Source organism: Etheostoma spectabile, chromosome 18 (assembly GCF_008692095.1).
Source record: "Etheostoma spectabile isolate EspeVRDwgs_2016 chromosome 18, UIUC_Espe_1.0, whole genome shotgun sequence".
In the NCBI taxonomy this organism is placed as follows: Eukaryota; Metazoa; Chordata; class Actinopteri; order Perciformes; family Percidae; genus Etheostoma; species Etheostoma spectabile.
Genome location: NC_045750.1, coordinates 26,936,260 through 26,952,370, shown reverse-complemented (window position 1 = coordinate 26,952,370; position 16,111 = coordinate 26,936,260). Strand labels below are relative to the sequence as shown.

Here is a 16,111-nt window from a genome sequence, read left to right as displayed (position 1 = left end):
TTTTGGTATCGCCTCAGCTCGCTTGTAACCTGACTGAGGTAGTACTAAATAAAGTACCTGTTGGCAGGTACCAGGGACTTTTATCAGAATGGAAAACCCCAAAAAGCGAGTAGAGTCGAGTAGGTACCATATAGTGGAAAAACGCCATAAGATAGCCATCAACAGATACAGTTAACCTAAAGATTCACAGAGCCACATGTGTATTTAACATTAAAACAGGATTTCAAAAATCATGCTGACAATTATTATTCAAATTGCTTAATATTCTTTGCACAAAAAAGGCATGTAGTAAGGCTTTACGCCACCATACAAGTTAGTGTAGATTCATTAAATACAATGTAAGATGGGGTCCCTGCTCCATCAGTTAAGGGGTCCGTGGATTCAAACACTTTAATGACCCCTGAAATAGAGTCATGTTTTGTACACAACAACACAACAGTAGACACAAGCCCACATACTGCCAGACCATAAAGGCCCTGACAGACACTGCATCACGGCCCACAATCAGAGCCGCCAGCCTTGTTTACTCCCTCTAACCTGCGTGCCACTTATTGTGCTAGAAAAGCCCTCGTCTTCTCCTCCCGCCCACCCCTCCCCATCTTCTGAGTCACTCTCTCGCTCTCGCTCGCTCTCCATCCCCATCCCCCTCACCTCTCGCCTCCTCTCCTTGTGTCTTTTCGCCTTCCCCTTCCCTCCCCTTCCCTCGCTGTCAGTCCACTCCTTCTCTGATCTCTCTCGCCTCACTTTGAACGCCTCTGCTGGGGTTTTCAGGGATGTTTTTCCCCCCCACTCTCTATCCACTGTCACTGTTCTCTATCAGTAGATCTTTACATACGTGTAAGTGTCTCTTTCCGCTATCTCTCAGCTTTCATTCATCTCTCTTTCTCTCTCTCTCTCTCATCCATTGCCTGTCTTCCCATCCTCGTCATCAATGCTGTTTTAACTATGTATATTTGAACAACCCAGGCCCAGTATTACCTCAAAGCCGTTTCCTCCCGCCGCTCCACCCCCCCCCCGTATATGTGATTATATAACAGCGTCCCCATGGACCTTGAGGACACTGCAATCTAATTTTATCTGGTGGTGATGGTGGATGGTGATGATGGGGGGGGGGGGGGGGGGGGGGGGGGGGCATCATTACAAACCACATGACATGCTTTTCTAAAACACAGAAAAGCATGTCTATTTTATTTTATGTAGACATCAACAACTAAAATTTGAGCTGAACACTGTTCAGCGCCAGTCAGCCACCCTGAAGCAATTCATGCAGTCACTTCATCAAGGAAAAGATAACATATTGAGGATTAGGGGAAATTCTTAAGCGTTTTTTATATTGATATGGATATCCTTTTATATATAAACTGCAGATTCCTGTTTGAAAGCAGCCTGAGTGGCTTGCATCAGAGCAGCAAACACACATGGCTGCCATTTTGATGTCTTTCTGTGCTAAGAACACAAAAGCTCCCTCCAAGTTTTCTGTCCTCCCAGCTTAATAAACAACCAAACCCCTGCAATGCTAAATTTGCCAAATAGTGCCGTACGCTGGTTTCAACGGGGAACTGCATCTGGCTGGAGAAGTTCTTTCTTGCATGCTTTGCAGTAGTAAAATCAAACACAACAGCATTGTAGACTTTTTAAGACCCTTTTATATACCCATCTAGGATGAAATGTAATGCCAACTTTATGGCCATATCTTGGAAAATCACTATGGATTTTAAGCCAGAGAAAGGAAGTATTTCCCAAATGACGTTACCTGAATTGAATTTTTTTTTGTAAAGTCTGTTTGTACACTAATAACATAAAAATAATTAAATATTTGTCTCATTGACAGCTCTTGAATTTTATGAAACTACAAAGAACAAAATACAGTCAATTTAATTATTACCAACTCAAACTTGTCTTTTTCAGTTCATAATTCCCTCTTAATGGCCCGTATGAACAGGAGGAATGATAACAGTATGAAATGCTATATGGACGACTGAGTGTTGTTTTACAATTAACTTGAACAACTGTCAACCTTTCCTTTAACATGTGAGGGTCATGAGATTATAGTTAGGAAAATGGCTTTCAGTTTCACCAAGATCAAAGCAGAGTAAGTAATGTAGCCACAAATTCTGTATTTAAATACAAAAAAATTGTATTCAGTGCATTTTTCAGTGTGTTGACAAAACATATACAGTACATCTGTTAGATTTGTTGTGTTTGACAATTGCCACGATATACAGTACAAACAGTTCCTGCTGAGCATTATGAATATACAGTACTGGACGGTGAACACCTAACAGAACTTTATGGTTAAGTGAGATGTTACTTAATTTGTGTGGCATGGAATTTGAATATTAATAAAAGCAGTTTGCTTACCTTTGGTAAGTTAGCGTGATGAAATGATACATGCACTGTACTAACAATTTCTAAATATGTATTGACAATGTTCTTATACTGAATGACAAGATTAAAAATGAGAGGTTTAGTAACTTTGGTTAGTAACCAACTTTGTTGATTAAATGCTTTTGATGAAAAAAAGATGAATCCAAAGTAACTGTGATGTCTTGACAGTTGCATGTGGCCAGCCGACTCAGCTAACAGAATGGGGCGCCGCCTGTGGGCTAGTACAGGCAGCCAACTCGAGCTACACCGCTGCACACACACGCACGTGACATGCCTCACTCTCCAAACACAGCCCCTCAATTTGGCAGTTTATTTAAGCTGCACATTTCCCCATCTCTGCCTTGCCAATGCTGCAGCTGCCCTGCACCTGTATCACTGCCTGCTGTTAGTCCCACCATCACCCCAGCATCCACCTGCAGGCTCCGGCCAGGTGGAAAAACTTTATCATCACTCCCCAATATCTCTTGTAAAGCCAAACTGCAGGGAACAATGAGGTCGGACTCTGGGCATTACACACAATGTTCTGCTGTTATAATGCACATTTTAAACCTGAGTTGTCTGACTGAACTATGGTGGCGTCCGAAATCACATACCCTGCTCTACATACTTGATATGTATACTATAGTTCAACATACTTTGAGTAAATAAACAGTAATGTGTATCTTTTCGGACGCACTAAAGCTGAAATTTCAGTTCCTGAGAGCCTGCTTGTTGTTGAAGACGCATAACCATGGTAACCCCATGCTGACCGCTCTAGCATCGCCAAATAATGCTTAAATGACTGAAAAAAGTCGACCAACAGTTGTGTAAATAAGTAGAAATGTCAATTAGAGTGTTATTGGCATTGAAGAGCTCCTTGGCTGCTGTCTGCTTAGGTTGTTGTTATTACTACTGCACTGCAATGTGTAGTGTCCAGTATTGCATACTGTCATATTTTACCGGAAATAGTATGCAATCCGCGTAGTATTGGTTTTATGCTAAGATTTCCGACAAATTTGAAAAATTTCACATTCTGTTTTACTAAATAGCATGTTAGAATGGAATTTGGGATGAAGCCTATTGGTGCGTTCCATTTACTTCAGAACTCTACTGACTACAAGTCGTTTTTTTCATTGTGGGGTTAGCTCTAGCCAGATTAGCCATTGTTAGCAATACCAGGAGATACCAATGCATTACACAGATTTTTTTGTGCATACAAACAGCGTAACACAGTCATGTCAACAGAAGTTGGACAGGACTGTGTGTACGACTGATTTAGTGAGACACAAATAAGACAGATAAGGGCTAATAACTGTATGTTACTACAGCTTTCACTACTGTTGATGCAGGGGGCAGCCATGTTGGATTTTGAGCTCGGGGTACTGCGAGTTTGCCCGACTTCCCAACTTCCCTTCAAGGGGGCGTGTTTCCGACTTTGACGCCGGAAATTCTGTCCTCCGAGTTGGCCTCCAAATGGAAAGTAATGTTTGATTCCAAAATGTGTGAGTGTCTCTTGCTGCCTACTGTAATTTTGTCCTTTTGGTCTAGTTTGTGGTTTTCCCCAGCTCCAGCGTTTTCCTCTGGATGTTCTGGCTGAAAGGCATCATGAAGTCGTCAAAGTCCACCTCGAGGGATAGGAGCTCTTTGCGTCTCTCTATCTTTGACATCAGCTGGCTGGTGGTGGGCTGCTTCCCCCAAACCTGAAACAGAGACCACTCATAAAAACAGACAGATAGAAACTTCAAAAAATGAGAACTTGTGTGCAATTACTCAGTAAGTTGGGTACGGTACAGAACTGATGTGCACTGGTGTGAACACTGGAGAAGTGTGTTAGAGTGACAGTACAGTAACTCCACTTCTCACATAGAGGCAGGTAGAATGCTCAAACTGAGGGTAATATGTACATGAATTTACCCTGTTTTCAAATGCTAATCATAATAATAGCTGTCGGATGCCAAAGAGTTTTTGTTTTTTATGGAATGGTGTTGCCGTGGCGAGGCAGGGCAATTTGCATGTTTCAACATAACACAGGAAACGGTTGTAACTTTACTTTACACAGTCCAATCTGCCCCAGATGTCACAAGCTTGATAAAAGCAGAGGCCTGAAGACATCTCCACACGGCCATATTGAGTCATAGTTATAGCGCCACCTCCTGCTGAGAACAGGAAGTCAATTATTTCCAGTATGGCCAGTTCATCTTAACGCCAAGTCAAGGAAAACTAAACCCGTAAATGTCCAGTAGTATGCATACAAAAACAAATAAAGGCCGGAAGAAAACATAAACATTTAATAAATTAAAGTAGAATCAAACTGGTTCCAGATATTGCAATTGTCATTATTTTTAGACATAGCATGAATGAATGTTTCCACATTGAATTCAACTTTGTGTTGAACTTATTTTTAAAAACAAAAACAAAAAACACAGTAAAAAACAATGTATTTCATGGGCAGTTTTTGGGGATATTTTTCAATGGCATGTTCAAACAGGAAGTAATACTTCATGTTCAGCAAGCAGATGCTACATTATATTGAGGCAACCTTCAGTGAATGGGATGAGCCTCACCGTTTTTGGCACAACGGAGATGTCCACCGCGTTGGTTTTCCCCGTAGTGATCCTGGTGTTATGTAGGATGACACTCATTGAATCCTTCTGAGGAGGAGTCTTCCCTGCTATAGTTGATGTCTCTGTGAGCACTGCACCTCCTGCAGCAACGCTCTGTAAAGGAGTAGAAGATTTTAAGATTTGTCCTTTTTTCTTTGTCTTTGTAAGTACTCAGTGGTGTTACAAATCACAGGTCTTTCAATGTCAGAATCTAGATCAAGCAGAGAGAGAGAGAAAGGTTACAGAACAGGGCTCGGGAAGGGTTTAGCTGCGTCAAGAAAGACAACCACCGGCGCCCAGATAGCTCAGGTGGTAGAGCGGGCGCCCACAGTCATTCCCCCTCTCTCTCCCCTTTCATGTCTTCAGCTGTCCTTTCAAAAACAAAGGCCAAAATGTCCAAAAGATTATCTTTAAAAAAAAGAAAGCAATACAACCAAAAAGTAGGACTGGGCAATATATCGATATTATGAGATTGATATTGTCTTCTATTTTGGATATCGTAATACTTGATGTAACAATGTTTGTGTCTTTTCCCTGGTTTTAAAGGCTGCGTTACAGTAAAGTGATATCCTTTTCTGAACTTCCCAAACTCACACGCCGTTTTATTATTTGCCCTTACCTAGTTAGTTATCGAATCCACGTTATTGGTGATTATTTTTCAAAACTCTCATTGAGTCAATGTTTTGTGAAAGCACCAATAGTCAACCCTACAAAATCAACATTGATGCGTTTGGTCAAAATTATTGTGATATTTGATTTTCTCCCTAGTGCCCATCTCTACAAAAGCAAGACATCTTACACACATTTAGGTCACAAAATGTAAGTTTGAAGACAGTTTGAAAGTTTCCTGATTTTTCAATAAATCACAGTAGAGGTAAAGGATAGGGATGGAAGGTCTCAGCAGAAATAGCACTTGTAACACAGAGAACATGAAACCTCTTTACAGCAATGTTAATTATTTAACTATGCAAAAACCAACCAAATAGTACATGTGACTAAAAAATGCAATTGCGAGACAACAGTTAAATAAAAAGCTTAGGGGATAGTGATAAAGATAAATACTGAAGAGCTGGGCAAAACAACAAGCCATTTCAGACACCTGCGTGCATCAGTGCTAATTGTCTGTAGAAATAGTAAGAAAGAAAAAAAAAGCTCCTACAAAACACTTTGCCTGTAGATGGCGCACATCCAGATGTTTACATCTGTATTTTTATCCTGCTGCTGCTGCAACTCTCCTGCCTGGGGAGCAATCCCGGAAGTGGAACGTCAAGGATATAGACTAGAGTGGAGGAGACCTCTGTGGATAGTTTGGCAACCTGTTACAACCTCCTGATCGCCGAACACTAAAGAAACCCCAACCGGGAGAAGCTGACTGCAATGGCAGCAAAGCTCCGTTGATTGTTACTGTTTCGATCAAAAGACCCCATGGTGCAGAAAATTACATATTGTACGCTAATTAAATATTATGGAGGTCAGTCCAAAAAATGCAGGTATAGTTCTAGAGTTAATACGATAAGCTCAATCACCACCTCTGATCTATTTTAACAGTCTAACTCACATTTTGGCATTGGTTTAAATTCGTTGGCTCATTTGTGTCTAACTTTTACAGTGACCCACTGTGAAGCGTTTATTTGACATCTAGTTAAAAACACAAGAATTATGTCCAGATTTCACATTTGTGTCAGCTTCATTTACAGGATCCTATTTTTACCAACTCAGAACATTTCAAACTTGCATGTGATCATAGGTCATAAGCCATAAGTGAGTATTACATTGCAATGGAAAGCAAGTACTTTAACTTGAGGGTGCATCATTTACAGCGATTGGCTTGCTCATAAGTCACAGTGAATAGAAGTGGTCAGCAGATAGACTGCTCCATATTGTATCTGTGTGTAAATTATTCTGTGACTTACTTTCTTGACCCCCTAGAATTGCTGCTTTCAGCATATTGACCTATGAATATTGCTGATGACTTTGTGCTGCAGAACCACCTGCTACTTCCAAGTCCTAATAACAAAATCAATACATTTTGTCAGATTATAGGAAATGTCAAGTGAAGCGCCATTTTGTTCTAGTTGTAACATAACACATCTGGTCTAATTTGCTTACAAGTTGGTGCCTGACAGTAATCAGATCTCTCTACAGGCTTAGGTTTCTCATGCCTCATGCTGAAGCCAGAAGCATGAGAACACACAAGAAAACCAGGGTGGAAGATTACCACTAGTCAAATGTTGGTTTGTGCTGGGTGACAAATTTGATACTTTTTAGACACCGACCTAAGCATACCGATTAGTATCAAGTACTGAAAAAGGCCTCATTCTATACCAAGCCACAAGGAGAGGGATGAAGAGTGCCGTTCTGGCGAACAAGCACATCTATTTAGAGCTGCATTTAGAGTTCAAGATTGCTCCCCTACACCCAACATCTCAGACCTGAACAATGGAGCCATCACACGTCTTGCCCTCACCATTGTCCACGACACCAGTTGCCCTCTGTATTCACACTTTACACTGCTGCCATGTAGCCGCAGATACAGGACTCCGAGGTGGAGAAGGACTCGCTTTGACAGAAACTCTGTGGCTTCTGCCATAGCACTACAGAGAAGGAAGCACACCAGCAGCTGATTTTTCTGGAAGCCAATTTGAGTTCAATGAATGTCCGTCTCCAGTGTGCCAGCAGAGAGAGGCTTCTCCCAACAGACCTGCATCAAAATAGCGCAGCAAAGTCGCCATGGGGAAGGCAGAAGCTTATGCGCATCGCGAGTTGCAGAAAGACAAGACACTTGTATTGTGCTATTTCTTCAGCCATGCAAATGGAAAATAGGCCTATTTTGATTCTGATCAGCACAATTAGGTGCACTGATTTAATTATTTTGCACTCTCTGCCTGTAGCAGCCTACATTTCAATAAAGATAGTATGAATCTACATGATATTTTTCTTTATATTAATTGTTTTTAAGGGCAGGAAACACAGAAAAAAATTTGATCTGAACTTTTTCCATTTGACCGATAAAATGAAACATAACAGGTCACTTTTTTGTCCGTGTATCCCCCTCTTCATCAACAGAGAGCAGATAGATCAGACTGCTGTCTAAAAGAACCTAGTCGTCATCTCTGTTGTAAAATCTATGAAGGGCTTGTATCAGACCAAAACTCTGCTATAAGTGAGGTTTTTTATAAATGAGCATGAATGAGTTTTGTGGACAGTGAACAGTGAATAAAGAACAGAGTGACATTTTCATTTCACACAAACACAAAAAGTTTAAACCAACAAGGTTTTTAATGGAGTTACTTAGATACCTTAGCCGGTTTAGGCTTTGGCGCTTTGCCCCCCTTTCCCTTCGCTACGTCCTTTGGTTTAGGCAGGGAATCCATCTTTTCTTTGACCAAGTCAATTATCCTGGAGTCTGCAAATGCTCTGGCAATGTCGAGGCAGTTTTGTTCTGAAGGAAAAAATATAAAATATGGTCAAATCAAATAACAGTACAACTCACAGTGTTACCATCAAACAGGAACTGCTGACACTAATGAATAACATTGATATATTTCAGGTATGCAGTCAAACCTTTTTTGTTCTCGGCATTGACACTGGCACCCGCCTTGATGAGGAAGTCCACACAAGAGGGTCGAAAGCTCTCGATGGCCCTCATGAGGGGCGTACCTCCACTGAGGGCCCGGGCATCTATTTTGGCCCCGGCCTCCACCAGAAGTTGAATAATCTCCACTTGGCCAGCGTGAGCCGCGTGGTGGAGGGGCGTCCAGAAGAACTGGTCACACACATTTACATCCGCCCTGTCCAAAACAGCAATATCATGGTGCGTTTAAAGACTAACCAGAGCATTGGCCTGACAATAAATCAGATCTGTGTTCTTCTTCCAGTCAAGTTAAAATTCTCAAAGTATGATTAAAAACAAAGTTCATTTGCATTTACAGTATGTCTATTGTTTATCTTATTTATTTTTTTCAATCATTGTTTAACTCATACATTAATAATATTAAATATCAAGCCCAGTTCAGAACAAAAATTCGCAATGAGTGTTAACTTACAGCTCCTTGCTATGTGACAGTCTGCAACATTCAGAAATTTGCCAGACCTAATGAGACATGACGAGAAGGTGTATCATCTTCATGGCACAAAGACTTTGTGCACTTCTGTGTACTTTCAGGCTTTTTTGTACCTGGATATAACATTTGTTGCGTTTAAATATGAATGTGGATAACGCTAGTGATAGTGAGATGCTTGCTACAGTTGCATTTCTAGTGACAAATCAGCAAAAACGGTTTATTTATCTGATTCAAAGCTTTGTTCTAACGCCACTCCCTCTCCTCTGTCGCTCTCTAGCTCGCTCCACCACATGCCATGCTTGCCTTAAAGTTTAGGAAAGAGTGCGGAAAAAACACAAAAATGGCCAAAAGGAAAACAAATAAAAGTTTTGTGCATTCTCCACCTTTAAACATAGCTGAGCCTTTGACAGAGATTCCCCCAGTTACAACACATTGATCGCCTGGCAGTTGTCCTTCACATGAGGAGCGTTGTAGACGCCGCAGATCCACACGACTACACAGGCGAAGTATCGCTCCCAGTGTGAAAAGCCCTTAATGTATGAATAAAATTGTAAATAAATGTCTAACATGACATTTTGAGTAGGAGTGTGGAGTGTGTCGCCGGTGCGTCTTTTGTCCTCAGAGGGTTAAAAGATCTATAAACCAAAAAGAAAAAAAGAAAAGCTGATTTTTCTCACCCACGAGTGAGGAGATACTGAGCCACCTCGTAGTTGCCGCTGGAGCAGGCCACCATCAGCGGTGTCTTGTAGAACTCGTCCTGGACATCCACAGGAACCCCGTGGTTGAGAGCTAGCTCCAGAGACTCCAGGTCTCCACTTTTCACACAGTAGTTGATGCTGACATAGACCTTATCTGGCTTATCTATGTACCACCCTGAGTCATTCATTATGGGATGCTCTTGTGGGTGACTGCGGTCGAATCGACGAACGTCGGAGCAGTTGTAGTATGTCTCTATCATGTATTTGGGCGGGCCTCCGTCTGGTCGCCGGGCCATAAGCTCAGGCGGCAGGGTGCAAATGGGCAAAGTGAGGACAAATTTACCCTTCTTCTTACCTCCTTTTCCACCCTTTTCTCCCTTTTTATTTTTAGGCATATATGCGGAGAGGAGAAATGGTTTCTTGATGTACTTGACACCTTTGAGGAAATCACTGACGTTGATGCATCCCTTTTTGTCCTTGTCAAGGGCTGCGATCACTGCATGGAGCTGGTCTAGTTCAACCGGAGCTTTCAATTCTTCCAACACAGAAATAAACATCTGGGTGGTGACCGTTTCTGATTGGTTTCCCAAGGCTTGCCGTAGTGTAGTCTCATGCTCATACGACCAGTCATGGAGGGTCAGGGCCCAGAGATCTGAAGTGGGGCCGTCGCCGCCGTCGGGCTTGCGGCCTTTTCCCTGCTGCCGCTCGGCCTTCTTAAGCTCCTTGACAGCCGCTTTGTGACCGGCGTCCTTGGCAATCTGACGTGGCAGCAAACCTTCCTGGTTCTTCAGTTTTGGGTTACAACCTGAACACAGTGCAAAGTCTTAGCAACAAATAAAATAAAAACATGGTAGAAATACCTTATTTTATTTGGGTTAGTGTTTGATGCTGCATCTTGTATGACTTTTTTCATTTTTTTTCTCAAATACTTAAGGAAAAAAAGGTTTTTCCTGACTCTACATGTATCACAACAAAGATATAGGCTTACGACATACACATGCAAATAAAGAGAGCCTGTCTTGACACTGTGACGACATTAGGAGTAGTTACTAGAGATGGTCCGAAGAAGCGGCATAAACAGTACCGGAGACTTTTCCAATTCTGGTATCGAAACATCTCTAGTAGTTTCCAAAGAGTTATATTTACCTTATATTTGAAAGATACAAAACAAATAAAATGCAATGCATTAACATTTAGATGCCTATTATTGTAATAATCTCTCACAGCACCTCTTTGTGCCAGAAACTTGCAGCAGTTAGCATTTCCCAGGGCAGCAGCATAATGGAGGGCCGTGCAGTCCTCTAGGTTAGATACGCCCATGTCTGCTGCGTATGCAGACAGCACCTGAATCAACTGGAAGGCACAAAACATCACAGAGCAACACTTCAGAATCCTAAATCTAAAACCCCATTCTTACTGACAGTAAGTACTGTAATTTGAGTTAGGGTCTGAGGAAAACTTGTAATGTAAACTGGTAATGTAGGCAGAAAACTATTGCTCTTTTACTTTTATTTTACATTTTATTACTTGTTTAAAAAAATAGTAAAAAATGCCATTGAGTGAGTAGCTACCACACCTCAAAAAAGCCCCCCATGGCTGCATAGTGTACAGCTGTGAAGCGCTTCCGGTCTAGGGCGTTGGGGTTCCCCCCTCTCTTTAGAATTGCTCTGACAAGCTGCAGGGAGCCTGCCCTGGCTGCTTCCATTAACGCTGTGATGCCGGTTTTCTGATGAGAGAGAGGAGGGGACTCAGTGTTAGACGACATTCAGACAAGGAAATGTTTTTGAAATGATTTCTGTTATTGTTTGTAATGAGAAAAGTTTATTATTTCATGGATTTCACTAATTCCAGTAAGTCACGTTATGCTGTAACCCGTTTAAATCTGAGCATGCGCAACTCATATCTGCACTCAACTCAGATCTGGGAGTGACAGTGACTGTGCTTTGTCATTGCAGGAAACACTTGACTAACACAAACTCCCGGGCAGTTCAGTGCTAGGGTTTTATTTTTTTAACCCTCATGTTTTAAAACTTTCTTGTGGCAGCGATAGAAGCAGTGATGTTTCCTGTTTACTGCACGGGAGTCTCACACCGCCTCAAAACGGACGGACAAGTCTGATTGCTGTTAACATTACTAGCCACCGGAGCGTGACGTGGGGTAGCGTTTCTCCAAAAGTTGAATCGGTCTTAACTTTTCGCCACAGGTTTAGAATGGACCTCCGTCACACGCAGTCACTGTGAACGCAGTCAGTGTGAATGCAATCTCAGGCGCAACTATGATGTGGTATGCAAAGGTTAAGCTCAGTTCCCAAATACTCCATATGCCACTGCCTCAGGTCCCATAATGTGTCAGTTCCCAATCCAATTTCTCACCTGATTTGTTGCATTGGGGTCTGCGCCTTCGCCCAGCATGATGAGACACATAGGGGTGCACTCTTGGGCTTTTTCACACATCAACTGGAAGACATGTCTGCCCTGCGCTGACACATCGTTGACGTCTACTTGGCACTTGAGTGCAACCTGCAGGCAGCGGATGTGGCGCTTGGTGGGGTAGATACAGTAGAATAGCACACCTAAAGTGAGAGGAGGAAAAGGGTCCAAAAGGTAATAGAAATAAAAAGTGAGGGATTAAGGGAAAAGGATTATAGCTTTAGTGTGTAACTTTTTGATATTAATGAACGTACGTTACATTCAAGCTGTTGCCAAATGCTACAAAGCTAATTAAGCTCCACACGACCAGAAACACACAGCCAAGGTAACTAAGGAGTGGCTTTGTAAGGAGCATCTCAAGGTCCTGGAGTGGCCTTGCCAGTCTCCACACCTGAACCCAATAGAAACTCTTTGGAGGGAGCTGAAAATCCCAAAACCTGAGGGATCTGGACAAGGTCTGTATGGAAGAGTGGGCCAAAATCCCTGCTGCAGTGTGTGCAAACCTGGTCAAGAGTTACAGGAAACGTGTGATATCTGGAAATGCAAACAAAGGTTTTTGCACCAAATAATATGTTCTGGTTTTCTGATATATCAAATACTTATGTCATGCAATAAAATGCAAATTAATTATTTAAAAGTCATACAATGTGATTTTCTGGATTTTTGTTTTAGATTCCATCTCTCACAGTTGAAGTGCACCTATGATACAAATTACAGACCTTTACATGCTTTGTAAGTAGGAAAACCTGCAAAATCAGCAGTGTATCAAATACTTGTTCGCCCCACTGTATGTTGTAACCTTTTTGCGATAAGTCTATTGTGCCAGTTGATATCACAATGACCTTAGAAAAAAGATATATTGTGCATGCCTAATTGATATACTGGCCAGCCCCACACCCAGGCCCTTTATAACTAAGGATAACACAGGCAAATGTGTGACTATTGACACTCAGCCTCCTAACTGGGGAAAAGGCTGTGGCTTGAGACGGGGCTGAAGCAGTCCTTGGGGAGTGCAGGATGATATCAGGTTACTCGGCATGTTTCACAGGAGAGGATCACCATTAGAGGTTGATCTGTAATTAGATGTACCCACACGGTCTGGCTCACACATGCACACAATCGTGCACGCTTCCTTTCCCACTCTCGTTCACTCACTCACAAAAGAGTGCCATTTGCGGTAATTGATTCCCCGGTCACACTGCAATTGGGATCATTATCTCGATTGGTTTTAAAAAGGTCCTGAAGAAGAGCGTTTGGCTCTGTGATTGGAGTCGTCTGGGATACCGCCTCCTCATCAATATCTAAACACGAGCACCATGCATTTTCATGAGTTGTAAGACAAGGCAAGGCATTCACACCGCGAAGCTGCAGGTCTAAACTTGACATGAAAAACAAAAAAACACCTCTATTTCAGAAATCGACCCGTGGAAGAGAAGTTGTTCTATTACCTCTGATGATGAAAGCCATATACCTTGTCGACATAATGGGTACATTTTGCGCATTATATAAGAGCTTTATTTATAGATTGATTTTTTTTTCTTGCTTGAGAATCAAAAAATATGAATTTGAATAAAGCCCAGTTGTCTAGTTATATTTAGAACATGAATTATACTTTTCAGGTAAATCAACAGAAACAGACTTCCAGGGAGTATGCCTTTATGCACAGCTCTCAGGTGTATCCTATTTTTCAAATTGATGCAGCTAATGGTTATCTATATCACAAATGAAGTGCATAAATAAAGTAAATTAGTACCACAAGCAGCCCAATGTAATATCTTTAAATTGCTTACTGTACATTATCTGTCAGTGTAAAACTCAAATTATCCACTTCAGGGAGACTTGAAATGTTTGAGAATCTACAAGCAGCAAATGTTTGTATTTTTACTAGATACATACACTTTTTAATGGGATATACAATATTGCATTAACATGTCTAAAAACAACAATGCCTATGTTGTATATTCTGTTTAATTGTGTACTCAGATAATTTTAAATGTTTCCAACAATGTTCAAACCCACAGAAATCTTTGATTTTAATCAATGACACGGATCGTGTCATTTGGTCGCTTGTCAATGGCGTCATATAACCTTTGACCCCTTTAGTTTCTCTCGTTTCTGATAAAACACAGGAAACGCCCCCAAAAAACAGATGATATGCTCACACAGCACTGCTTTTTCCATTGAATACATGTTAATTTACAACAACGTATTACAGTAGAGACCCAATTAAGGTGGTCAGTCCGCAGGGACGTATGGAATGTGGACTGGTAGATGCCGAGTTGCCCTTAAGCAAGACACTGAAGCCCCAACTGCTCATGGTGCCATTAATGGGCAGCCCCCTCACTCTGACATCTCTCCTTAAGTGGAGGTATAGGTCCTGTTTGTGCATGTGTGTATATTTCAGGCTTGTGTGTAATGTGTCAAGTAACTAAAAAGTTGAGTAAAGGTGAAAAAATCTAGCCTACGACAATTTTCTACGTTGACTAGTGGCTTTTGCTGAAAGGGGGTCCTCCGCCAGAATTTTTTTTTCAATTTGAATCCCAGTTCCTGTATTTCTACATACATTTAGCGATTATGATGATGAAATAATGAAATTGATTATAATGATAAATTCTTTCAGAAAGAATAGTACTAAACTATGTAAAAAAAAAAGAGATCTTACTTTCTTTATTGTTAAAGGTGCCCTGCCACACGTTTTTCATGACTTCCTGGTAATATCTGAAGTTCTACCATGGACTCTGTAACTTGGTTACCGTGGTTACCTTGTTTCAAGCCATTCTAGTGTGGCATAGAAAGCCTGAAGAAAGACTCAGCTCCATTTGGGCCAGTTCTCATTAATATTCAACCAGCTAAGCTGCTTGACTCTGATTGGCTAACAGCTATCCAACGAGAGCCTGGCTATCAGCATCCTTTACCCAGCTCATGAATAGTAATTTTAAAAAATAGTTATTATTATTAGTAATGAGTTCAGGCAGCATGACATCAGACTGACCAGCTGTTGTGATTGGTCTGATTTCTCCTCTTATTTCTTTCAAGTGGATAGAGCTGACAGAGGAGGTAGCAGTTCATCTTCACATTCACCACATAACACACACACACACACACACACCACACACACACACACACACACACACACACACACACATATATGGACCTGACGTATTTCAAAAAATGCAAGTAAAAACGTGTTTGTGTGGCAGGGAACCTTTAATATAGGGGCGATCACCAAGTGAATCATTTTAAAAGTTAAAAATTCAAATTGAAAATTGTGTGCAGACCAAGTTTCCCATTTGGGATAATAACGTGACTGAACTGAACTGAACTGAACTGAACTGAACCTGCTGCTGCTGCTCACCTTGGCCCTTGCTGTCTTTAAGCCTGAGGTTAGCATTCCTCTGGACCAGCAGTGTCACTATGGCATCATTGCCCAGCTCGGCGGCTAACATAACCGGGGTGCGGCCGTTCTTGTCCTGGATGTTGGGGTGTGCTCCCTGGGAGAGAAGGAAGCTCACCAAGTCTGTAAGGAGGTAGGAGGAGCAGAGAAGCAGTCAGGACAAAGAAGTGACTTCGAAACCATACTTTGTTTTGGTTTGCAGTACATTCTATGAACTGCTGGATTTCTCTTACAAATAATTAAACAGTAGTCTTGTGTACCTTTCATGAAGATTACGAATGAATCTGTAAATTGATCACAATCCAAGAAACAACACATTTAAAATAGGGATTTTGGAAGTAAATCAAATTGCATTATAGTAAACTTGCTATTCCCAGTCTTTAAGTCTATGCATATACATATTGACTGTCTAAAACCATTGATTTGAAATGTGTCTAAAGTCTATGCTTTCAAAATGTTGTAGTTTTCAAATGCTACTACCATTGTGACTTTTTTTATCAATATTTCCCCCAGAAAAGTTGTTTAGCCCAGTGACAAGTATCTTTTTTTTTTTTTT

The 16,111-nt window shown here is 41.4% G+C and overlaps 1 protein-coding gene across 1 annotated transcript in view; it reads right to left on the bottom strand.

Annotated features, from left to right (window-relative positions):
* Positions 1–1,627: 1,627 nt before the first annotated feature.
* The window catches only part of ankef1a (ankyrin repeat and EF-hand domain containing 1a), a 16,802-nt gene continuing 2,318 nt past the window's right edge, over positions 1,628–16,111 (bottom strand). The window contains exons 3-11 of the mRNA XM_032542927.1: positions 15,517–15,678; positions 12,105–12,304; positions 11,309–11,458; positions 10,962–11,085; positions 9,712–10,537; positions 8,535–8,761; positions 8,270–8,412; positions 4,932–5,084; positions 1,628–4,067 (exon numbers count right to left, since the gene is read on the bottom strand). Coding sequence (XP_032398818.1) covers positions 3,912–4,067; positions 4,932–5,084; positions 8,270–8,412; positions 8,535–8,761; positions 9,712–10,537; positions 10,962–11,085; positions 11,309–11,458; positions 12,105–12,304; positions 15,517–15,678 — 2,141 coding nt within the window. The 3' untranslated portion in view covers positions 1,628–3,911. The remainder of the gene's footprint in view (positions 4,068–4,931; positions 5,085–8,269; positions 8,413–8,534; positions 8,762–9,711; positions 10,538–10,961; positions 11,086–11,308; positions 11,459–12,104; positions 12,305–15,516; positions 15,679–16,111) is intronic.